Source organism: Sus scrofa, chromosome 5 (genome assembly GCF_000003025.6).
Source record: "Sus scrofa isolate TJ Tabasco breed Duroc chromosome 5, Sscrofa11.1, whole genome shotgun sequence".
NCBI classification, from domain to species: domain Eukaryota; kingdom Metazoa; phylum Chordata; class Mammalia; order Artiodactyla; family Suidae; genus Sus; species Sus scrofa.
In genome coordinates this window covers 42,793,048-42,818,851 of record NC_010447.5, presented here as the reverse complement: position 1 = coordinate 42,818,851, position 25,804 = coordinate 42,793,048, and the positions used below count along the sequence as shown (strand labels likewise).

The window sequence follows — 25,804 nt, the reverse complement described above, 5'->3', positions numbered from 1 at the left end:
TATATACATATATATGCATATATATATAAATGTTTCTCACCTGAAAGATTATTAATGATATGCTAAAACTTTTATTTGAGAAAAAAACCCGTATACACTACACCTTAATACTGGTGAAAGGGAGTTCCCGCTGTGGCTCAGTGGTTAACGAATCCGAGTAGGGGCCATGAGGTTGCGGGTTCAAGCCCTGGCCTTGCTCAGTGGGTTAACGATCCAGCATTGCTGTGAGCTGTGGTGTAGGTTGCAGACATGGCTCGGATCCCACGTTGCTGTGGCTCTGGCGTAGGCCGGCGGCCATGGCTCTGATTCGACCCCTAGCCTGGGAACCTCCACATGCCGAGGGAGCGGCCAAAGAAACGGCAGAAAGACAAAAAATAAATAAATAAAAATACTGTTGACAGTAAGGAATACTACCCATATCATCCCTTACAATTCATGAGAAGTGTTCAAATGTTACCTGACTTGATCAACACTGCAGCCTTGGCATCGCTAATATTATTTTCCCTGTCTTCCCACCCCCATCTTGTGAATGAGGAAGCTGAAGATTAGAAAGGTCAAGGGACTTTCCCCAGGTCTCACAGCTAGCAAGTAATATTGCTTCTTCTATCTCACCCCTCTACTGGCAGGATGGGGTGAGCTCCAGCTTGAGAGGGAGGTGGAGACAAAGCCACAGGTCCTGATTCTTCCAGTGCTGTAGAAGCAATCAAGCCAATGCATTCTCACCTGGTGATTCTGCAAGGTGCTCTTGTTTCTCTTCTCTGTCCTGAAACTGAATTAAATGTGACCACAAAGCTGACTTCCCCTGAAAGTACAAGGTATACAAGAATTTTCATTTTATAAGAAATAATTCATCAAAACGACTTCTCATCAAAACCATTCACGATGAAATGCCTATTTTGAAGCTGGGAGACCCAAGCTCATCCATTCCTAGCTGTGTGACCTTCTGAGCATTTCACTCCAAGTCTAGCGTGGGTCGTCCTCTGCCTTGTTGAAAAGATCAGCAATAGCCTGGGGAAGGGCAGCTAAGCAGAGGCCAGACAGGCAGGCATGGAAATTCTGGACTTCAGCTCGGTTGTTACTCAGTTAGGTGTGACTGGGGCTGTCTATACTGGCCACACTAGCAACCATGGAATTAAAGCCTCTAGCAGCACAGAATATATTTGTATGCAAAATATGTTTGGATACATGCAAGAGCTACAAGGAAAGAAAACTGGGGCAAGAGGAGAAAAAGAAATGGGGAGGAGAAAAGAAACAGGTACACAACAACAAACAGAAAGGGAGACAAGAGGGACAAAAGCAAAGAAATCATCTAATTTTTCTACCGTGAATAACCAGATAACTTAAAATGGCAAAGAACTGGTAACTCTAGCTAACAGATTTTCTTGCTTGGACAGTGACGAAAATACACACTTAATGGAATCTACAGGGGATACAGCCTCCAAAGTGAAACGTGTTGTTTTATCCTTTCCTGTTTACCAGGAAAGAGCCCCAAACCGCCTGCTAATCATGGGTTATATTTTCTTTTTCTGGAATTAAAATGCCTGTGGCGTATTTCTAGTCATCCTGTGACAAAGAAACACATCATTTAATTTTTATGATATCTTTTTCTTTTTGTTTCTTTTCTTAACAGAGCTCCCAGGGGGCCTTGTCACCAGGGCCTCTTGAGACTCTTACCTGCTTGACCTGCAAGCCGTGGCTCCATATCCTTTCCAGCAGGTCACAGAGGCTGGCAATCAGGGTGTTCTCCTCCAAGCCAGTTATATTTGCTTCTCCGTGGCCCAGTTCCACTGCTTCATGTCCCATCTTCTCCACCAACATACGTTTCGTCTGAAAACATCACAGATGGTCACAGGTGTCAGCCCAGCAGTGAGACCCAAAACCATCAGGTCAATTCCTGGATCAGGAGACCTAGGTTCCTTCATCATACACTTCTAACTGCAGGTCTGGAATCACTGTGGGAGAAGGGTCTTAACCTTTGTGGTCAACTAACTGGAGTAAGGCCATGTATCCTTTCACTATTTTGTTAGAGAAACAGAGGGTCACTAAAGAGAGACTTTGATGCTATTTTAAAGTAGCCTCATGTAAATGCTTATGCATAACAATTTTCAGATTACTAACTTGAGTAATATTGGGGAATTACACCAGACTGTAATTGGTATAGAAGATGTACTGTAAGAATCTGAAATGCCATCCTCCTACCAAAACTCTATCTTAGATACTAAAAATATTCACACTTAGGTTTTTTGTTTTGTTTTTTTTAATTGCCATACCTGCAGCATATAGAAGTTTCTGGGCAAGGGGTCAAACTGGACCTGCAGCTGCCAGCCTACATCACAGCCACAGCAACACCAGATCTGAGCTGCATCTGCAACCTATGCTGCAGCTGTGGCAACGCTGGATTCTTAATCCACTGAGTGAGGCCAGGGATCAAACTTGCATCCTCATGGACACTATGTCAGGTTCTTAACCTGCTGAGCTACAATGGGAACTCTGCACTCAGTTTTTTTTTTTTTTTTTTTTTTTTGTCTTTTCGCCATTTCTTGGGCCGCTCCCTCAGCATATGGGATGTTCCCAGGCTAGGGGTCTAATCGGAGCTGTAGCTGCCAGCCTACGCCACAGCCACAGCAACGCGGGATCCAAGCCGTGTCTGCAACCTACAACACAGCTCACGGCAACGCTGGATCATTAACCCACTGAGCAAGGCCAGGGATTGAACCCCCGACCTCATGGTTCCTAGTCAGATTCGTTAACCACTGCGCCACGACAGGAACTCCTGCACTTAGTTTTGATTGCACTTTGGCAAAAACCACAATAAAAACAGGCAGTTAAAATTTTTAACCTCTTTTTTTCCCTTCCTCTTTTTTTTTTTTTTTTTTTTTTTTGCTTTTTAGGGCCACACCTGCAGCACATGGAGGTTCCCAGGCTAGGGGTCAAACCAGAGCTACAGATGCTGGCCTACACCACAGCCACAGCAATGCAGGATCTGAGCCATATCTGTGACCTACACCACAGCCCATGGCAACACCAGATTCCCATCCCACTGAGCGAGGCCAGGGATCAAATCCACAACCTCATGGTTACTAGTTGGATTCGTTTCTGCTTCGCCATGATGGGAACTCCCCCGTCCTTTTTTTCTTAATGCACGTACTGAATATGCAGAGAAGGTACACAAGCAATGACTGTCAAATAAATGAATGAAGTTGTTGGCTAAAATGATGTTCTGAGCTTGTCAATTTGTACTGTTACCTCTGATAAACATGGACAGCTGAGAGGAGACCTCAGATATATACACAAACCCACAACAGAGCTAAGGTCTTCTTCCTTAGGGGTATATACACGCATGTATGGAAAAAGATAAGGTTCTACACAGCTGCACATAGAGACATAAACAAAACATGAGAGTTCCCTGGTGGTAGAGTGGTTAGGATTTGGCACTTTCACTGCCATGGCTTGGGTTCAATTCCTGGTCTAGGAATTGAGATCCCACATTAAACCGCTATATGCCACAGTCAAAAAGAAAAAAAAAAAGTGTTGCTCTTCACATAAGATGACAACATCTCTGACACAACTTCTACCTAGCTTAGTATCTGTTCATGCGGGACAGGAAGATAGCAATGACTGAAGGGTGAGGAAAACTTTGCAGGGCTCCCATGTCACTGATTCTGTGGGTAACAATGATCCCATGGAGGTTCATGACCTCAGTACCGAACACATGAGGCGTATGGCCCAGGAAACGTGTTCTTCTGAGGAAGCTGCAGGGCCACGTGGGGGTTGGCTCAGCACATCTTAGCTTCGCATATAGAGTAAACATGAATGCACACTGTCCCACATCAGTGAATAATACGTACCTTCATTCTACATTCTTTTAATAAGCCTTCTACGAATTTCCAGTTGGTCTGTGCGATCACTGCGGGGGAGAGGTCTGACAATTTGGGTTGCCTCAGGTTTTTTCCTAAACTTCGGGCCTCTTGCATGTATTTCTAAAATTTAAAGAGTATTTTTAATGCATAGACATCAGACATTCTTCTGACCTACTTAACCTTAGTAACACGTGCAGGAACAACAAGACGCAAAAAGAAAAAGGCCCTAAGTGTGTAAGTGCCACATCAGTTCAAGGTTTAGCACACCAAAAGGCAGAAGGCATTCATACCCCCTCTACTGTTAGCCCTGTGAAAATGAGAGTGACAGAAACCACAGCAAGTAAAAACTCATTTTGAATAACTTCCCAATAAAACTTCCCAATAAAAAGACTGAACTAGCATTTCATCTAGTTCAGTCTTTTTACTGGAAATACCCAGGGGTGTGATTAGTCAGGATTGTGGCTGGGATGGAAACATTTGATTGTCCAAATAACACATCCAGGGTTTGTTTCCCCAGGAACCCAGTGATTCTCAGATCACTGGAGTCCTCCACTCGTCTCCCCACAGATCAAGAGACTTGATGTGCTTCTAGCCTCTTGCAGTGCTGTCCAACTTGACCCACTAACCTAATCAAGTCACAAGAGTAAAATGAGGCGCTCTGGAAAATGACTGCAAAATTATATGACCTCAGGCATATGTGCTTATTCATAAAATGGGCATAAAATAAGCCCACCTACCTCACAAGAAAGGTTAGGAGATCATTCTGAAAAGTATCATGTATTCCAAATGCAGGAGGAGCCCTCTTGTTTCTGAGACATGTTTGCTACATCCCTCCCTTTCCTTGTTTCACAATCAACAGAAAGGGGAAATAGCCTTTTTTTTTTTTTTTCTTTTTTAAGGTCTGCACCTGTGGCATATGGAAGATCCCAGGCTAGGGGTCAAATCGGAGCTACAACTGCCAGCCACAGCCACAGCCACAGCCACAGCCACAGGAACTCGGGATCCGAGCCGCATCTGCAACCTACATAGGTCACAGCAATGTCGGATCCCCAATCTGCTTATTGAGGCCAGGGATCGAACCTGCATCCTCCTGGATATCAGTTAGGTTCGTTTCCACTGCGCCACAATGGGAACTCCAGGAAATATCCTATTTTTTTTTAGGAGACACTGACAGCTCAGACAGGGTCACAGAAATGCAGACCTTTCTGCTCTTGAGCTTTGATTAGTGAACTCCCAGGGCAGGGGGAAAAAATCCCTATACAACATTAGCACAGGACAGTTGCTGTCTCTCTTCTTTCATGATACCTGCAAAAGCTCATCCAGATACCTTATGTTTGTACCAGGCCTACAGGGCAGAATCTCCAAAAAGCCTAAGTGTCTTAGGTCTATATTTAGAGAATAATTGCTCTAAATTATATAGTAAAAGCAGTAGTTTGTTGGGGGGAGAGAGAGAGAGAGAGGCTGCAAGCCAGCACATCCTCCCACAGACACATATGTGAAATCTATCTTTACTATCTTAAGGGAAGAATTTGATATAACAGAAAGATGTGTAAAATCCTTTGCATTTTTTAAATGAGAGGGAGTCTGCACATTTAATAAATTTCCCCTTTGGAAGAAAAATAACCTGCTAAATCTGGCACAATATGTTAAAAATCCCACCAATTAGGGACTCACAAATCCATTTAGCTCCTAGCCTCCCTGACAAAAGGCAGCATTAACAAAACAAACAGTTTTCTTTAGAATGTAATTATTTTAAGGACAGATTTAAAAATTCAATAAACTCTGTAAGCATTTAGTTGTCATGACAGTTGTGTATACTTCTTTCTGCTTCAAATCTTTTCAAAAAGAAGGTGAAAGAAAGAGGGAAAATTGACAGAGTCAACTATCACCACTAGGGAAATTAAGTGTAACAAGGTCTAGTGAAACATCCAGAAGGTTAGTTTCACTTTTTGTTTTTTTGTTTTTATCTGTTGTTTTAGGGCCACACTTGTGGCATATGGAAGTTCCCAGGTTAGGGGTCAAAATGGAGCTGTAGCTGCCAGCCTACGCCACAGCCACAGCAATTTGGGATCCAAGCCTTGTCTGGGACCTACACCACAGCTCATGGCAACACCAGATCCTTAACCTCCTGAGAGGCCAGGAATCAAACCTGCATCCTCATGGATATGAGTCAGGTTAGGTTTGTTACCACTGAGCCACAATGGGAATTCGTGAAGCTTAGTTTTTAAATAAATAAAAGCAGGAAATCAAAAGTTTCAAAAAAAACCAATCTATGATATGACAGGGATAGTATCTGAGATTATAATACCTGCATTTCCTCTCATTTCAGGTTGTACTGATGTTATTTGGAATATTACAAACTAGAGGTAAATGTTGGTAAAAAACAAATGTTAACTGCCAGTTGTTGAAAGAGCTCTGTTTCTCCCCTAGCCTCAACTGCTCCATCTTTTGGACCTGTGCACATGCAGAGAGAACCACTCCAAGCCTCAACTCTTCAGAGAGTTAAGTATCAAACTTGGCTTAGGAAGAAATACACAGGCTAGAAAGAAAGGAGTGAAGCACACAGTCAGGCAAGAGGCTAGGAAGAAACCTCTGGCGTTTTTCTTTTGTTTGAAATATACAAATAATTAGACTCTTAAAAGTCAACAACTGGATGAAAAATTAAGCACTGTTTAAAGTTTATGTTCTATTTCACGAATGAAGGCAAGCTAGAATGGGACTGTCCTCTGAGTGGCCATATTCATGATCTCTCAGCACATTCAGGGCAGATTTAGTATCAGCTAAGAGTGAACTAACACCACAGGGCGATGCACAAAGTCTTCTCCTGAGCATCTCTGCTGAAGCTACAAAATGAGCAACATTCCATGGACAGGCACAGATTGGATACAGGAGTGGCTCGAGACCTGTCCTCACAGCAAGAAAGGAGGCTGCTTCTGCATGTTGCAAAAATAGAACAGTGCCTTTACAGCAAACAAGTGATGATAAAAACATGATTTTCTTTGGGGACAGCTGGAGGAAAAGGTGTATTTTAAGATGAAAAATGGAGAAAAAAGGGTAACCTTTCACAAGGGGAATGGTTTTATAATAAAGTCCATTTCTCTACAGACAGAAATCACCCCCAGGTTTCTTCATTTCTGCCTAAGCCAAAACCAACAAAGCAGCAGGAACTACCCATGAAAATATATCCTATTATTTAATAAACACTGAACTGATTGCTCTTTAGTACAGGCTCTCCCTGAATTTTCTAACAAACACCCTGTCCCTCTTCACAAGCTTGTGAAGAGACCACTATAAAGTGAAGTCAATTGATTCTAATATATCATCATAGGAAAAAACTACTACCAGAAGTCCTAAGTGACTCAGGCCCTCAGGTGAGTAGCTGTTCGGTGCAACCCAGTGTGCAGGGCTACTAGGAAGAGTGGGCCTAGCCTTGCCTTTGTGTGTCCAGCTGACTTTAGGCAAGCCTCTTGGACTTTAGATAAATCATGTTAAGTTGGACAAAGTTACCTCAAAGGCTCCTCTTAGCACTAAGATTCTTTTTTTTTTTTTTTTTGTCTTTTTGTTGTTGCTGTTATTTCTTGGGCCGCTCCCGCGGCATATGGAGGTTCCCAGGCTAGGGGTTGAATCGGAGCTGTAGCCACCGGCCTACGCCAGAGCCACAGCAACGCGGGATCCGAGCTGCGTCTGCGACCTACACCACAGCTCACGGCAACGCCGGATCCTTCACCCACTGAGCGAGGTCAGGGATCGAACCCGCAACCTCATGGTTCCTAGTCGGATTCGTTAACCACTGCGCCACGACGGGAACTCCAGCACTAAGATTCTATATTGATGATCTGATCTTCTTGACCGTATAAAATACAGACCAGGAATAAGGAAGGGTAGATTAGAACACTGTGGAGCTAAAACGCAGCAAAAGAAAAGCTGTTTGAAATGAATCACTTCTGCACTTTTGTAAAAGGCTTAAATGAAAGAAAATGTGAATATTTAATATATTTCCCCTTTGGAAGAAAAATGGTGTCCTAAATCTAGTCCTCCCCTACCCCCTCAAAAAATACCACTGATTAGGGATTCGAATATTCAGTTTTACTTGCCACATGTACAGAATGACTCTCATTAGCACACACCACCACAAAAAGGTGCCAATCACCAAAGGAAGTGGAGAGCTAAAAGTTCACGTCATGAAGTGATGGGAGGCATTCTAGAGCTATATACACTCACGCGTGTGGATAATTCAAGAAACAGCAAAGACAAGATTCAGGAACATCTGCAAAGCACTTTCAGGCAAAGAACATACCAGGCAGCGCTCAGAGAAGGATTTTTTAGGAAGTCGTGCAGGAGGAGGTAGACCCTGATCCCACTCCCAGAATGCCATGGAGTTCTGACAGACCACAAGTTCCCCCGAAGGCTAAGAGGACGGAAAAGTGCCAATGACAAAAGAAAAAAAAAAAAGAAAAAAGAAAAAAGAAAAAAGAAAAGGAGAGGGAGAAAGAGACAAGCAAAACAGGCATGCATATGATAACGTCACAGCAGACGAGAAGGGGGAGAAGAAATATAGTAGCACAAAGGAAAGCAGTAGACAGGCTATGCTTCAGTTCTTAAGAAAACAGAAAATAGTTAACAGATCTTCTGATTGCATTTTCCTTGGATCACAAGGAAAAATTATTTATCATCATTCAAATGTGCAATTATTTTATTTTCAAGTAGTACAAATAAAGCATAAAAATCTCAATTTAAAATAATTTAAAAACACCTCTAAAAATGGTGTCAGCAAGTCATGTCCAAAGCACAGGCAAATATATCTTTACTAAGTTTAAATTATACTTAAAACTTAAAAAGTCTATACTTATAAAATTTTTTCCCTATAAGAGACATATTGATAAAAAATTTATCCTATGGTCAGCCATTACGTGATGTGGTACAGAGTGACTTGTTTTAGAGTCTGATTTTAGATGTATTAAAACCACAAAAATGGAAAAAAGGGTGTTTTCAGCTCTAAGTCAGTATGAAAGGATTACTATTTTAAAATACAACTGAATAATTTTTTTTAGAAGAATGCAAAAGAACCTACACGGTGACACGTGCTGGGCTAATAAGTAAGCCTAGTTCCCAGCTCTTGCTTCGAGGCATCCCAGGAAAGCAGCCCACATACCTCCCTCAAGTCGCTGTCCAGCCCAACGTGCTCGGAATGTTGGCGAAGGCGGTCTTTCCTGCGCTGTGCAGTGGCGCTGCGACTCACCCAGCGACTGAAGGAACAGAAGGTGCAAGTTAAACAAATGTTAAACAAATGTGAGCCCTTGTCTTTGTCTCTGTATTTCCTTTGTCTTTGTATTTTTTTTGGCCTTGCTTATAGCATGTGCAAGTTCCCCAGCTAGAGCTCAAACCTGCGCCAGAGCAGTGACCTGAGCCACTGCAGAGACAACACTGGATCCTTAATCTGCTGTGCCACGAGGGAACTCCATGATCATTTGTCTTTAAAACAGAATGGGAGTGGCTCGAGGTTATCAGCAGCGTCTTTGCAGGGTTGGTGTGCAGGTTCAATCCCTGGCCTGGCACAGTGGTTAAGTTCCCATTGCCGCAGCTGGGAACTCCACATGCCTCAGGACAGCCAAAAAAGAAAAGAAAAAAAGGCCCAGAAAGAACATACTGTTCAAAACCAAAGACCAACAATACCTATTTTTCAATCAAATCTTAAAAAAAATGCACCAGGAGTTCCCGTCGTGGCGCAGTGGTTAACGAATCCGACTAGGAACCATGAGGTTGTGGGTTTGGTCCCTGCCCTTGCTCAGTGGGTTAACAATCCGGCGTTGCCGTGAGCTGTGGTGTAGGTTGCAGACGTGGCTCGGATCCCGCGTTGCTGTGGCTCTGGTGTAGGCCGGTGGCTACAGCTCCGATTCAACCCCTAGCCTGGGAACCTCCATATGCCGCAGGAGCGGCCCAAGAAATAGCAACAACAACAACAACAAAAAAAGACAAAAAAGACAAAAAAAAAAAAAGACAAAAAAAAAAAATGCACCACCTTTATTGAGATATAGATACCATACTATTCACCCATGTAAAACATCCAATTCAGTGGTCTTTAGTATATTCAGAGAGACTTGTGACCATCACTACAATCGATGCTTTTTTTTTTTTTTTTTTTTAACTGAGGTTATAAAATGTACAGCACCTCTCTGTACTGGTCCTCTCCTTTCTACCTTACCTACCCAACAGAGCACCAAACCTGGATGGAGACCACCTTCTCATCTCCCTTTCTCATATCCATGTAGATCAGTTCCCAAGTTCCCTCATGACCATCATGCATCACTTCACCTCCCCGTCTCAACTCTCCCCCATTCCCTGCAAAGCCTATTCTAAACCTTTCATGTTATCCTCAAGTGCCTCCACTCAACTGATGACCCAGCCTTGCCTCTCTCTTCCTGTCCTCCGCTTCAATGAGGCACATACACATCTTTCTTCTAATCCCAAAATATAATTAACATATATTGGCCACGGCTCAAAAATAGTTCTTCCACCAGGACCCCTGACGAGTTAGTTTTCTCTTGCCTTCTCCACCCTGCTCCATTAGAAAGCTCTTGTGCTGTTATCTTCACTTCTTCTCTCTGTACTGAGTATTGCTCTTCAGCTGATCTCTCTCTCAATACTCAACAGTTACATCTAAATCTGTTTTTTCATGCTTCTCATGTAAAATTTCTTAAGAAAAGTTTATCTTATCTTTTTAATGATTTTTATCTTTTCCATCATAGCTGGTTTACGTGTTCTATCAATTTTCTACTGTACAGCAAGGTGATCCAGTCACACATACATATATACACTCTTTTTCTCATATTATCACGCTGCATTGTAAGTGACTACATATAGTTCCCACTGATCTCATTGCTTATTCATCCCAAAGGCAATAGTTTGCATCTATTAACCCCCAATTCCTGGTCCATCCCACTCCTTCCCCCTTCCCCTTGGCAACCACAAGTCTGTTCTCTAAGACCATGATTTTTTTTTCTGTGGAAAGGTTCATTTGTGATATTTGCATATATTAGATTCCAGATATAAATGATAGGTTCATTTGCATATGTTGATTCTAGATATAAATGATATCACATGGTATTTGTCTTCCTCTGACTTATTTCGCTTAGTATGAGAGTCTCTAATTCCATCCATGTTGCTGCAAATGGCATTATTTTGTTCTTTTTAAAGGCTGAGTAGTAGTCCATTGTGTATATATACCACATCTTCTTAATCCAATCATCTGCTGATGGACATTTAGGTTGTTTCCATGTCTTGGCTATTGTGAATAGTGCTACAGTGAACATACAGGTGCATGTGTCTTTTTCAAGGGAAGTTTTGTCTGGATATATGCCCAAGAGTGGGACTGCTGGGTCACATGGTAGTTCTATATTTAGTTTTCTAAGGTACTTCTGTACTATTCTCCATAGTGGTTGTACCAATTTACATTCCTACCAATAGTGTAGGAGGTTCCCTTTTCTCCCCATCCTCTCCAGCACTTGTTATTTGTGGATTTATTAGTGGTGGCCATTCTGACTGGTGTGAGGTGGTACCTCATAGCAGTTTTGATTTGCATTTCTCTAATAATCAGTGGTGGTGAGCATTTTTTCATGTACTTGCTGGCCATCTGCATATCTTCTTTGAAGAAATGTCTATTCAGGTCTTTTGCCCATTTTTCAACTGGGTCGTTGGCTTTTTTGCTGTTGAGTTGTATAAGTTGTTTGAATATTTTAGAGATGAAGCCCTTGTCAGTTGCATCATTTGAAACTATTTTCTCCCATTCTGTAAGTTGTCTTTTTGTGTTTTTTTATGGTTTCCTTTGCTGTGCAAAACCATGTCAGTTTGATTAGGTCCCACTGGTTTATTTTTGCTTTTATTTTTGTTGCCTTGGGAGACTGACCTGAGAAAACATTTGTAAGGTTGATGTCAGAAAATGTTTTCCCTATGTTCTCTTCTAGGACTTTGATGGTGTCTTGTCTTATGTTTAAGTCTTTTTTTTTTTTTTTTTTTTGCTATTTCTTGGGCTGCTCCCGCGGCATATGAGGTTCCCAGGCTAGGGGTCAAATCGGAGCTGTAGCCACCGGCCTACACCAGAGCCACAGCAAAGCAGGATTCGAGCCACAGCTCACCAGAGCCACACCATAGCTCACGGCAACACCGGATCATTAACCCACTGAGCAAGGGCAGGGACCAAACCCACAACCTCATGGTTCCTAGTCGGATTCGTTAACCACTGCGCCACGACGGGAACTCCTGTTTAAGCCTTTAAGCCACCTTGAGTTTATTTTTGTGCATGGTGTGAGGGTGTGTTCCAGTTTCACTGATTACATGGCAGCTGCCCAGTTTTCCCAGCACAACTTGCTGAAAAGACTGTCTTTTTCCCAAGAAAAGGCTAGATGTAAGGTCTCTACTTATTTATTATTGGCTCTTTTATCTCAAATCAGCTTCTTCTGAAAATGCTCTTAAATCCTTTTATAGCCCTGCCAATCCAATGGCTATCACTCAATTCTTAGCTTATTCAAACTCTCTGATGATCACTCTTTCTACTTTAAAACTCGTTATCTTCAACCACCTCAGTGTTTCCAATGGGATAAACTCTCTCATGTCTGAGGATGAAGTTCTCTCCCAACTTCTATTCATCTTCCAGAGAGCTTCAGATGCCCCATAGAAAGTTAGGATTCCTCCAAATCTAAATTAGCTACCCCTCTTATACTCTCCAATTGCAGTAGCTATCACAGGGTGTTACAATTACTTATCTCTATTTTCTATACAATCTTCTCTACTACAAATGCTTGAAGGGCTGGTATCAAGTTTGTTAGGCATTTCATTGGCAAAGTCCACTATACCACCTGCCCCTTCTATGAACACACCCTAAATAAATGTAAGCAGAGACATAGTCTAACATTTAGGTTTATAGCCATTCATCACAGCACATATGCAATAATCAATTCTGTGTTTCCTTTATTCTAAGAATCAAATTTTGGCTTTTAAATGGTCCTGAAACTAGAATGACTCTTCTATACCATATACATGTTTAATGTGTAACTTTTTCATAAAGCTTCTGAATTAACAGCAAATCTCACAAGCAACAATTAATTAGAATCAAGTAAACATACTCAAAGCAACCTAAACGTCAACAGTAAGGGGTGCTATACATTGGAAGATCATATAGTCTTTTAAAAATTAAGTTACTAGGAATATCAATAATATGGAAGAATAATGAATGGTACGATAATGAATGAAAAAGCAAGATACAACACTATAAAAAATTCTCTGGATTTGTACAGAAACATATAAAACAAGTATGGACATGCACACATACGATCTATGCAATAGAAGAGCATAATACCAAATGATAAAACTCATGGTGATGGCATTATAGGTGGTTTTTTTTTTTTTTTTCTTTTTTATGGCCACACCTGTAGCATATGGAAGATTCCAGGCTAGGGGTTGAAATGGAACTTCAGCAGCAGGCTTACACCACACCCACAACAACATAGGACTGAGCTGTATCTGCAACCTATGCCCCAGTTTGCAGCAATGCCAGATCCTTAACCCACTGAGGCCAGAGATTGAAACCAAACCTGCATCCTCACGGATACTGTGTCAGGTTCTTAACCTGCTAAGCCACAACAGGAACTCCTAGGTAGTTTTATTTTTAATTTATTTATTTATTTTAAATTTATTTATTTTTTGGCCACCCAATGGAATATGGATTCCTGGGCCAGTGATCAGATCCAAGCCACAGCTGTGACCTACATCACTGTACTATAGTGGAAACTCCAAATACATACGCAGTTTTTTCATTTGTTCATTTTTTCTTTTTCTGGCCTCACCTGTGGTATATGGAAGTTCCTGGGCCAGAGACTGAATCTGAACCAGAGCTTTGGTTTACACCACAGCTGCAGCAATGCTGTGTCCTTAACCTATGTATCTGGCCAGGGATCAAACCAGTGCCTCCACAGAGAAAAGCCACATCATTAACCCACTGTGCCAGAGCAAGAACTCCTGCCCATTTTTTAAACTGGGTTGTTTTTCTAATGTTGAGTTGTAGGAGTTGCTTATATATATACACGTTGAATATTAATCCCTTATCAGTAGGTCATATCATTTGCAAATGTTTTCTCCCATTCAGTAGCTTGTCTTTTTGTTTTGTCAATGGTTTCCTTTGCTATGTAAAGCTTATTAAGTTGAATTAGGTCACACTTGTTTATTTTTGCTTTCACTTTCTTTGCTTTAGGAGAGAGATCCAAAAAAATACCGCCACAATTTATGTCAAAGAGTGTTCCACTTATGTTTCCTTCATACATCAAACTATTTTAAAAGACTTCTCGGGTCTTGACTTATTGTCCCCATGACTGTGTATTCATTGCACTATTCCAGGAATATTTACTCTTGAGTGTGTCCCTGACAGCATAGAGCTATATACAAGTTAAGAAATGAATTTATACTTCTGCCATTCACTAAAGTCCTATTACCTTAGTGACAATTCACTATTTAAACATTTTTTTATTAATAAAATATCCAATTTACAAAAAGTTTAAATAAGAATGTTGCTTCTTTTGTTGCTTTTTAAGTAATTTATACATGCTTTTGGTATCAAATTGATAAATCATCTCATCTCAGTCTGCTATTTATTTATTTATTTATTTTACTTTTTAGGGCCACACCTGCAGCATATGGAGGCCCCCAGGCTAAGGGTCTAATTGGAGCTACAGCTGGCAGCCACAGCCACCACCACAGCAATGCGGGATCAGAGCTGCATCTATGACCTACAACCATAGGTCATGGCAATGCCGGATCCTTAACCCACTGAGCAAGACCAGGGATCGAACCTGCAGCCTCATGGTTCCTAGTTGGGTTTGTTTCCGCTGTGCTACAACAGGAACTCCTCAGTCTGCTATTTAGAGGAAGACTGGATAATTATGATAAAAGTGGTGGCAAAGAAAGGCAGACCCTCTTAAGATAGTTTAAAAAAAAAAAAAAGGTTTATATTGAGAAAAAAATGTTCAGAGTTGTAGAGACAGATTTTTTAGGTACAATCCTTGGAAATGTCCCTAAAGCAAAATCCATAAAAGACTGTAAAAAGGATATAAAGAGAACTGGGGGTGACTGAAAAGATCCAGAACGAAAGTATATCAAGAAACTGATAGAGTCGTTTTTTGTTTTTTGTTTTTCTTTTTAGGGCCGCACACACAGCATATGGAGGTTCCCAGGCTAGGGGTCTAATCGGAGCTGTAGCCCCTGGCCTATGCCACAGCCACAGCTGCATCTGCGACCTACACCATAGCTCAGGGAAATGCCAGATTCTTAATCCACTGAGAGAGGCCAGGGATCAAACCTGTGTCCTCATGGATACTAGTCAGATTCGTTTCCACTGAGTACACGGCAGGAACTCCCTGATAAAAATTCTTTATTTGACCAAACTTTAGTCAGACTCTTGAACCTTCTCCTAAGCCCACCTGTGCCTTTCTTTGCAAAATTAGCAAGAACCTTGCTAGGTCAATTTAGCGACACCATCCCTACTCTCTATGATCATTCTGATCAGGTTCTGAATTCACTGCCATCTCCCACAGTGATGTCTGATCACCCAGGCTGGCCTTCAGCAAGAATCCTTGTTAGGTCATCTTAGTCAGAATCCCCCCTCATCCCTGATGTTTCCTTTTAGGAATTTTCTATCCACTGATCTCCACTCTGCTCCTTGGTGATAAATTCCCACTTGGCAATGCAGTATTCAGAGTGGAGTCTAATCTCCCCCCACTGCAAGGTCCTACACCTTGAATAAATGTGGCCCTCCTTGAATAAAGTCTATGAATATTTTTTTCTTGAATACCTCAAAGAAAAATATAAACACCAGCTGATAAAGTTATGTAATAAATAAAGAGGCAGGGCAAAATACAAGTAACACAATGTATAAAGACCTGGAGGCTCTGGCAACAGCTGTGTAGCAAAAAAGTCAGTGTAAGATAGTAAAATTTGCTCAGAGATTTAAAAAATTAGGGTTACTAGGCAGTGGTTCAAATAAATAGTAAAAATATGAAATAGATTAAAAACACCAGGAGTTCCTATTGTGGCGCAGGAAACAAATCCGACTAGGAACCATGAGGTTGCAGGTTCAATCCCTGGCCTTGCTCAGTGGGTTAAGGATCCAGTGTTGCTGTGAGCTGTGGTGTAGGTTGCAGACGCGGCTCGGATCTAACGTTGCTGTGGTTTTGGCATAGGCCAGCAGCAACAGCTCCCATTAGATCCCTAGCCAGGAACCTCCATATGCATTGGGTATGGCCCTATAAAGTCAAAAAGACAAAACAAAAACAAAAACAAAAACAAATCAGCTAATCTAGACTTGTGGCTGCCCAATGGGAGAGGGAGGGAGTGGGAGGGATTGGGAGCCTGGGGTTATCAGATACAACTTAGAATAGATTTACAAGGAGATCCTGCTAAGTAGTATTGAGAACTATGTCTAGATACTCATATTGCAACAGAACAAAGGATGGGGGAAAAATATATACATGTAAGGATAACTTGATCCCCTTGCTGTACAGTGGGAAAAAAAAAAAATCAGCTAATGAACTTATATAATGAATAAAGAAAAGGAGCAGAATACACATGCCTGAACATTTCTTTTGGCAGGGAGAAGTGGAAAAGCACAAAAGATAAGGATAAATGGTAACTTACATGATGTAACTGTATCTCATTCTGTGAGACAAAATGGCAAGTTTAATTTTCCTTTCTTTTCTTTCTTTCTTTCTTTCTTTTTTTTTGCTTCTTAGGGCCAAATCTGCATCATATGGAAGTTCCCAGGCTTGGGGTTGAATTGGAGCTTCAGTTGCTGGCTTACAGCACAGGCCAGTTCTGAACTGCATCTGCGACCTACACCACAGCTCACAGCAATGCTGGATACTTACTTAACCCACTGAGCAAGCACAAGGATTGAACCAGCACCTTCACGGATACCAGTCAGGTTCGTAACCTGCTGAGCCACAACAGGACCTCCCTAGTTTTATTTTCAAAACATAGAAATGAGCATGTGAATGACTCTGAAGTCCACACATTCCCAGTCTTGTTAAGTAATTCATTTATTCTTTGCATTATTAAGCATCATTTACTAGCTATAATTTTGCCAAAGGTGATCACATTTGCTGAAATACTAAAGACAGCTTATTTGCTTCTGCTTTGTAAGTAGCATATGAAATTCTAATAGTTGATCAACCATTTGCATAGGCATGGTTATAGATCCCTTTACCCTCTAATTAGTTCTGAGATTTTTTCCCTTTCAGACTGTAATCTAGTCGAAAATGTAAAGCTTGGGGCTCTGTGTGGAAATGGGAAAACTTGAGATTATATAAGATTGAAAGCAATAAAATACAGCAGTAAGATTTTAAAATTGAAATCTTCCCTCTTAAGCAGTCCCTATACTTCTTTCCCTGCTTTATTTTTCTTCACAAACCTTATCACTTTCTGACAGGTTACCTATTTTACATATTAAGTTGTCTTGTTTGCTTCCTCATATTGAAAGCAGAGATTTTCATTATTTTAATTCATTGCTAAACTCCCAATGAACGGGACAGTGCCTTGCATATAGCAGGGGTTCCATAAATATTTGCCAAGTGAATGAATAAGTACTCTAATGCTACTGAAAGAAAATAAAAACTATGTAAATGAATAGTCTACCCATATCAAAGTGATTTTAAAAATTAGGATATTTTACAAACACAAGAAAAAAATTGATTAAGCTGATGACTAGTCTGTACTGATGATAAACTTATCCACTTCAGAAAAATAGCCTATGGTATTTATTACACTCATCTGGAACGTATGAATCGATAAGGGTCAGCATCTTTTAGCACATTTTAAGTTTAGTGTTTATAAAGCAGAGATAGCTCTTCAGTGGAGCATGAAACTTCAAATTAACTAAGGTAAATCAGGTAAAACTTTCAGTCATAAGCTCTTTATTTCTGCCTTGTAATCAGCATATTAAATTCTCTCTGCTAATTTCCTCCCCAAGGCTTCACTTGCATTATCTGTAAGAGAGGAAGATTTCATTCTGAATACATAACTATTCCCTGTTTATAGTCTTCATTAAAGTTAAAATAGCCTATTTAAATAAGAGTTCAATCAAATAAAGCTTTTCAAAAATTAACCTTTTTCTTTATTGCATAGTGCTCCGTTCCCAAATTATGTACAAGAATACTGATGGTGAAGATTTTCCAGACTTCCACAGTCTTTATGAATGAGACATCATGAACATGATGCAAGGAATAAAGGAGACCTGGGTTATAATCCTAACCTTGCCACTAACCCAAGCTTGTACTTTTACCAACATGTAACAATGGCCCCATTTCAGGGTTAGGCTACATAATCTCAATCTTTACTTTGCTCTTCAGGAGGGACAATGGCACCTGAGAATGTATCTTGCTTCTCAAAGTATAATCCTACCTTCTTTTGGGTCCCCCCTCTTAACCGAGCCCAGTGAGGCAGAAGGGAGGCATGTCAGGGCTCTTTCATTCTGAAAGGCCTCATTAGATTGATACGACAGGTGTTCAATATTTTAGGTTATTCAAAATTTTGGGGGGGGGGGGCTACCAAAGCAAAATATCCAACTCTAAGAGTAATCACATGTCACCTTCATATTAGAGTAACAGCCAGAAGTACATGCAGTATAATGGTTAAGTGCTTGGGCCCCTGAATCAGCAGTCGTAGGTCTGAATCCTATTTTTACCACTTTCTAACTATGTGATCCTGAAAGCAAGTTGTTGACTATCTCTGAGCCCCAATCATAAAAATGGGTGAAACAACAGGCTTCATCAGTAGGGATACGTTTGTAATAAGGATGATGAGCTAATACACTTAATGCAGTCAGCAGAGAAGCTAGTGCAGACTAGCTTAATAATATTAGCTATTATTATCAGCAGCATCACCTCCACAATCAATATTCTTTTGGCATACAGAAGGCTCAACTGGCAGGAAGGGCACTGCTTTCTGAAAGTAGGAAAACATGGGCTACATGGAAGGATAATAACTATTTTGAGTAAAGCAGTGATGAAAATTTCCAAACTTTCTGACTCAGATTTGAAAGGAGGTGGATATTTATAGTGATAAATACAAGCCTACCTCATTTTTACTGTGCTTTAAAGATACTGTTTTGTTTTGTGTGTGTGTGTGTTTGTTTGTTTTGGCTGCACCATAGCATGCTAAAGTTCCCAGGCCAGGGACAGAACTTGAGCCACAGCTGTGACCCGAGCCATAGTAGTGACAACACTGGATCCTTAACCCACTGAGCCACAAGGGAATTTGGAAGATGCTGTATTTTTTACGAATTGACAATTTGTGGTAACCTGTGTTGTCAGATGATGGTTAGTATTTTTAAGCACTAAAGTGTTTTTTGGTTTTGCTTCTTAAAAAGAGCCGCACCAGTGGCATAGAGGCTAGAGGTCGAATTGGGGCTGTAGCTGCTGGCCTACACCAGCAATGCAGGATCTGAGCCGCATCTGTGACCTAGACCACAGCTCACAGCAATGCCAGATCCTTAATCCACTGAGCAAGACCAGGGATTGAACCTGTGTCCTCGTGGATGCTAGTCAGATTCGTTAACCTCTGAGCCACGACAGGAACTCCAGCACTGAAGTATTTTAAATTAAGATATCTATATATATTTTTTTAGACATAATGCTATTGCACACTTAATAGACAGCAGCATAGTGTAAACATAATTTTTATATGCACTGGGAAACCGAAAAATTCTTCCTTTATTGTGCTAGTCACTTTACTGTGGTAATCTGGAACCAAACCCACAGTATCTCAAAGGTATGCCGGTATTAGACTCCAAAAGGAAAAGAAACAGCAATGTATATGCTACTGTAACTGTTTTCCTTAATTCATACATCTTTTTTCCTTTGATGTATTTGCCATCACTGTAGTTTTCTCACATGTAGACCTAAATGAATCAATAATTCTGACACATTTCAGAATTTTTTTTTTTTTTTTTTTTGGTCACACCTATGGTATATGGAAGTTCCCAGGCTAGGGGCTGAATCGGAGCTACAGTTGCCAGCCTATACCACAGCCATAGCAACACCAGATCCAAACTGCACGTGCGACCTACACCACAGCTCATGGCAACGCCGGATCCCCAACCCGCTGAACGAGGCCAGGGATGGAACCCACCTCGTCATGGATACTAGTCAGATTCATTTCTACTGCGTCATAATGGGAACTCCAGAAACATATTTAACGGAACACTTGCAGCTGGGAAAATGGTAAGGGCTTCATTCCTTTCTGGTTATTAAAAATAGGACATTAACAGTAGAAACAAGGATTCGCAAATATTACCACACATATATGAACCTCAAGAGATTCCAGATGGCACAATACTTAGGGTACAGTGTTTATTAAATCAAATCAAGCAACACCATCACATGTGATAAAGATAATTTACTAAGTTTTCTTTTTTCCTGACCAATAAAATCGTAGCAAGTATCTTGGGAAATAAGCAAGGACCAAAAACTGTGTAACACACAGCTCAGCAAATCATCTGGGAGACAGAAATATCATACTTGTAAGCCATCTTTCAAGAACCTTCAAATTACGTTTTAGTTTGCACTATACAGGATAAAGGGCATAGTTCCACTGTCTCATTCCCCTCACTGATTTTATACTTGCCTCCTGACAATTCTGGTTGGTCAGTGCCATTCTGTGTACCCAGTGTCTCCCACAATCTTCTATCCCATTTCTTTGCCACTGCCTGGCTTTTCCCTTTCCTTCTCTGAGACTCTTCAATAAAATCACAGAATGTCAGAGTGTTTGCAGATGAGAAAAGAAGGAAATGAGTCCCACTTGTCTAAGGATCCCAAGCTGGGTAGTGGTCAGGAATGAACTAAATTCCAGAACTGTTGATTTCAGAGCTTTCTTTCTAACATACCATTCCTACCCTGCTTTGAATTATTTTCTTGTAAAATCCTTCTTTATTACATACTTGTTAATAAAATACTTGTATTTACCTAAAATCAAGAATTTCCCTAAACCCAAACAACTGTTTTCAATTCTAATCATACTCATATTTTCTGAATGGAATCATCTACCATAATGACAGGGTTTAATCTTTATTTTTGGTTGTTTCATAGTTTCTGCACTTGATACTTAAAAGTATAAAGATGGTGTCATGGGTTGAAGTATGTCTCCCTAAAAGATATGTTGAAGCCTTACTCCCAATACCTAGGAATGTTATTTGGAAATAGGGTCTTTCCACATGTAATCAAGTTAAAATGAGGTCATTAGGGTGGGCCCTAATCTAACATGACTGCTGTCCTTATAAGAAGAGAGAAATTTAAACAGGGAGGCATAGAGGGATGGTAGCTACGAAGTTGCAGGCAGAGACTGGAGTTAGGCTACTACAAGCCAAAGAATGCCTGGAGCTACCAGAAGCTGGAAGAGTCAAGAACAGTTCCTCTCCAATAGGCCTTGGAGGGAGCATGGCCTTGACAATACCTTGATTTTTGGACTTCTAGCTTCCAGAACTGTCAAAGAATAAATTTCTACTGTTTTAAGCCACCAAGTTTGTGGTGCTTAGTTACAGCAGTCCTAGGAAACTAACACAGGTGGTAAAAGTATAACTTTTCTAATTCCTTTAGAGAGTATTAGCATTAAACTTCAACATAGGCATCTAAAATGAAACTATTCCCAAGCGCACATCACTTAAGAAAAAACTCTCTAGTCTTTGGATTTTCTTACATGATGGAATTAAAGTCGACAAGTCATTGAGTGTCAACTCATATTTCAAATGGGTTACTTTGGTCTTTGAAAAAATAATGAGATTGATAAAATGTTTAAGCATTTCTCATTAGAGGTGCAGAGCATTGCACCTTCATTCACTCCTTCAACTAACTACTCAAGGATGTGCTTACTTGTTATTCGTTGGTCCTGTTGCCAAGACATCAGACTGTAGCTTCGGAAAGAATCCTTGCTCGTATTTGCCTTGACCAATTTTCATATCAAGTAGATGTGGGTGGATTGCAGTGTGATCCATTTTCATCAGTCGCTGCTCAATTGATTGCGCTATAAATTAAATGTATAACACATTAGAGACATTTCATTCACTAAATCTTAAAAAAAAAAAAAACAGTGCTTCTTCCACTCATGCAGTGACAAGAAACTCAAATCTTTCTGACAGTCTGAAATAGATTTTTACAAAAGCTCTCCAGAAATCAGCATAATGTAAGTACAAAAGGTTAGTTTTAAGTATACACTAGATAATTAATTCTCATGGTATTTTCTGCATTTGTCAAACACAGGGAAGTGGGGTTAAAAAAATCCATAATTTAGTATTGAAATAGTTTCCCCTAAGTGGGAAATTCAATATTCTTAATGAAAATATGGTTCTAAGTACAACATTAAAGAAAATAATGGCAGATTAAAAATATTTTCTTTGAGCCGAAAGACAAGTAAACGGAAGGAAAAAGCAAGCATTCAAGCCTTATGTTACTTTATTTCTTTGTGCAAAGATCCATTAAATATTCATGCTTCTCCACTTGTAAAAACAAGGAACTGTGTCAAGTATATTACTCACTTTTAGCAACAGTCACATTCTCACTAGTAGGAGTCATTCAGGGGTGCTTATTAGATCAAAGGGAGTAATGCGGAGAAAAAATAAAATAAGCAGGCATTTAGAAAATGTCCAGAGGATAAGAAACTGCCTTTTGAAGAATAAAATAGGCCGGAGTTAAAAGACAGGAACTACTCAACATTTCTATTTTAAAACCGCTTAAAGTTAGGAGATGTTTCAAAGACCCAGGAAACACTGAACTATTTCTTCGGTTTTAAAAAAAAAATTTGATGTTAAATTTTCCTTTTTTTTTTTTTTTTTCTTTTTAGGGCTGCGCCTGCAGCTTATGGAGGTTCCCAGGCTAAGGGTCGAATCAGAGCTACAGTTGCTGGCCTACACCACAGCCACAGCAATGCCAGATCCGAGCTGCATCTTCGACCTACACCACAGCTCATGGCAACACTGGATCCTTAACCCACTGAGCGAGGCCAGGGATCGAACCCAAAACTTCATGGTTCCTAGTCGGATTCGTTTCCACTGTGCCACAATGGTACCTCCTGATCTTAAATATCTTTATCAACTGAATTTTCAAGTGAAAGTATAATACCTGTGAAGCAAGACTAGGGTTTCCATCCCTTGTCTAGAGAGTACCAAAGGGGAGGACAAGCAGTGAGTATGGTTGTGTGATTCATAGAACATACAGTGGGAACTATCAATCAGGGGATTTGAGGATAGTAAAAGGATATTTTCATACCTATTTCATAGAGTCAGTTTATTTTGCCCCATTCAATACCAGCAGATTGATTATCATTGGTTCTTCCCCATAAATATTCTAAAAAAATTTTTTGGGGTGGGGAGGGGTCTGTCCATGACACATTCCATTCTTGTCAAAATAACCTGTTTAAGCCATCCTATGTGAGATCAATGCCTCCCAGGCAGTTGTCTGCAGCATTAGGGATGTGTGCAGAAGGCATTATTACCCTCTATGACTCTAAACCTTAAATGCTGGAATATCTATGTTAAGCTTCCCTAATTTTTCTTTGTAACTCACATGAATTTATCCAAAACTTTCTTGAATTTCATTTCATTTTTAGTGTACAACTTGTACTTCTCTTGAAATATAGTCCATATGTTCTAGGCTGGAAAAAGGATCTCATATTTTAATGTGAAATGATATTTAATTTTCAGTAATGTCCCCTGACTATCCACAACCATATCTATACTTTCAATGCTTCTTAATATGTATAAAATACAATTAACAGATGGTTTAGGCAAGTAATGCTTAGATTCGTGGCATGGAGTTCTCTGAAGTCCCTGCCAATTTTATGTTCCATGAAATACTATAAAATTCCATCTCTGCCAATGAGTGCTTCTGTCCTCACATAAGGGAAAAAAAAAAAGTAGCTTCAGTTTTTCTACTGGTTTTAAAAGACAGAAAAATCTATCTGATACTGAATTATTCTCCATTAGTAAGAAAACTGTGTAAAGACAAAAATCATGATTCACAATTAATTACTCCAGGGTTTATAAGATTGTCATAAGAAGTACAACGTAATATTGCTTTCCAGTGATTATACTGTTATTGAATAGTGAATATTCAGAAATTATTAAATGCCTGCTTTTAGAGGTCATGGGTCTGTTGTTAGACTTTCAAGGTTTTGTGCCAAAACTCATTTTCTGTGATCAGTAAGGAATAAGAAAATTCTGCGTTACTATCAACTGGTCTTTCTGCACAGAAATCATGAGGTTCTGGTGCCACAATATCAGCAGCATTTAGCCTCTGTCTAAAGAGTTCACCTGCAAATCAAAACTCTTTTTAGTTAGAGGCAAAACAGAAATAAAGGCAAAAAGCAACAAAGGACAAAAAAGGATACACAATAAAATTCAATGTCAACAACAAAACCCTAATCTCTACAGTTTTTGTTGGGGGTGGGGGATGGAGAGGAGACAGTCTACCTGATAAAAGAAATAACTACACCATTTATGAGAGATAGACATGGTCACAGCCAACGGCCTCCTTTTGCTTTTTTTTTTTCCTTCTTTGTTTCTTTCTTTTTCTTTTTTGGGCCTCACCTGCAGCATGTGGAAAGTTCCCAGGCTACGGGTCAAATCGGAGCTGCAGCTGCTGGCTTATGCCATAGCCATGGCAACACCTGATCAAAGCCAAGTCTGTGATCTATATTGTGGCAACACCAGATCCTTAACCTACTGAGTGGGGCCAGGGATTGAACCCACATCCTCATGGGTCCTAGTCAGGTTCCTAACCTGCTGAGCCACAAAGGGAACTCTTCCTTTTGCTTTTTAAAAGTTTGTGATAAATTAAGTTCCTGGGAGACTATTCCTAATCTGGCCTAATGTCTTTTTCATAAATGTTAAATCTATAATGGTACATTTTCAAGAGTATTATATAATTTCTGTGATAATAGTGGGAGTATCAAACTCTGATAGGCTGAGAGAAAATCTATTTTAATTGAAAAGATTTCTAGAAACACACAAATATAGCAATCAGTGCTTAGCTCCATTTAAAAAATTCTGTCAGGAAGGAAGGAATAACATTTGCTCAGTAAGGCATTATACTATTTACATGGCTATTAATAGTCATACTACTCTCTGAATAGGCACAGACATTTTCATTCACTCTAATTCCTCAACTCCCAGAAACACACAGGCAACTGTCACTTCCTAAAGGGGATCCAAGGATCTACCCTCAGAAGTGGGATACAACAGAATGTTTTAGTGAGTTATCGAAGAACTCTAAGGCTACACAAAAGACATCATTTTTATACTTCTTTCCCTAAAATATGCTACAACTATAGCATCACCCCTCCTGAAACTTTGATCTATTTAAGATAAAGTGAGAAAGGCAAGCAACAGAGCCAGAGAAAAGAAAATCCACATCTTCTGCCTGTTTTTACTTCAGAAAAGAAACTGCTCTCAAATAGTTCCTACACTTGAAGGGAAAGAAAGAAAAGGAAGGGCACCCAAGTAACAGAACTAGTTCATTTGGCAAAGAAAGAGATAGGAACCAAGTATAAATATATAAAGTCATGTGGATTGGTACATCTTTCATGTTTATTTATTGAATGAACAGCTGATGCAGTAGTAAGACTTCAGGTGCTAGAATCAGTCAAATAGGAGTTCAAATTAAGGCTTAACCGACCACTGGCTATGCCATCACATACAAGTTACTTAACCTCAGCGTTTTCAGTTATAAGATGAAGCCAGTAGTAATGCAAGCAATAAAATGTGTCTATACTCCCTCATTATTAAGATGAAATGCAAAAATGCACATAGAACAGCTGGAATAGTGTCTGGCACATAATAGGTATTCGTAAACACTATTAATACGATTATTTATTTAATGGACTATATTACACTGTCAGACAAGATTGGTCAAGATGCA

General features: G+C 40.1%; 1 protein-coding gene across 7 annotated transcripts in view; it reads right to left on the bottom strand.

Moving 5' to 3' along the window:
* The window catches only part of DENND5B (DENN domain containing 5B), a 228,305-nt gene that overhangs the window by 52,129 nt on the left and 150,372 nt on the right, over nucleotides 1-25,804 (bottom strand). For 3 of the 7 annotated variants that reach the window (XM_021092091.1, XM_021092090.1, XM_021092092.1), the window contains 7 exons: nucleotides 24,115-24,198; nucleotides 21,764-21,914; nucleotides 9,013-9,106; nucleotides 8,158-8,268; nucleotides 3,849-3,980; nucleotides 1,675-1,827; nucleotides 724-802 (listed from right to left, as the gene is read on the bottom strand). In XM_021092091.1, coding sequence (XP_020947750.1) covers nucleotides 724-802; nucleotides 1,675-1,827; nucleotides 3,849-3,980; nucleotides 8,158-8,268; nucleotides 9,013-9,106; nucleotides 21,764-21,914; nucleotides 24,115-24,198 — 804 coding nt within the window. The remainder of the gene's footprint in view (nucleotides 1-723; nucleotides 803-1,674; nucleotides 1,828-3,848; nucleotides 3,981-8,157; nucleotides 8,269-9,012; nucleotides 9,107-21,763; nucleotides 21,915-24,114; nucleotides 24,199-25,804) is intronic. The other 4 variants (XM_021092095.1, XM_021092096.1, XM_021092094.1 and 1 more) reach the window with 3 other exon arrangements.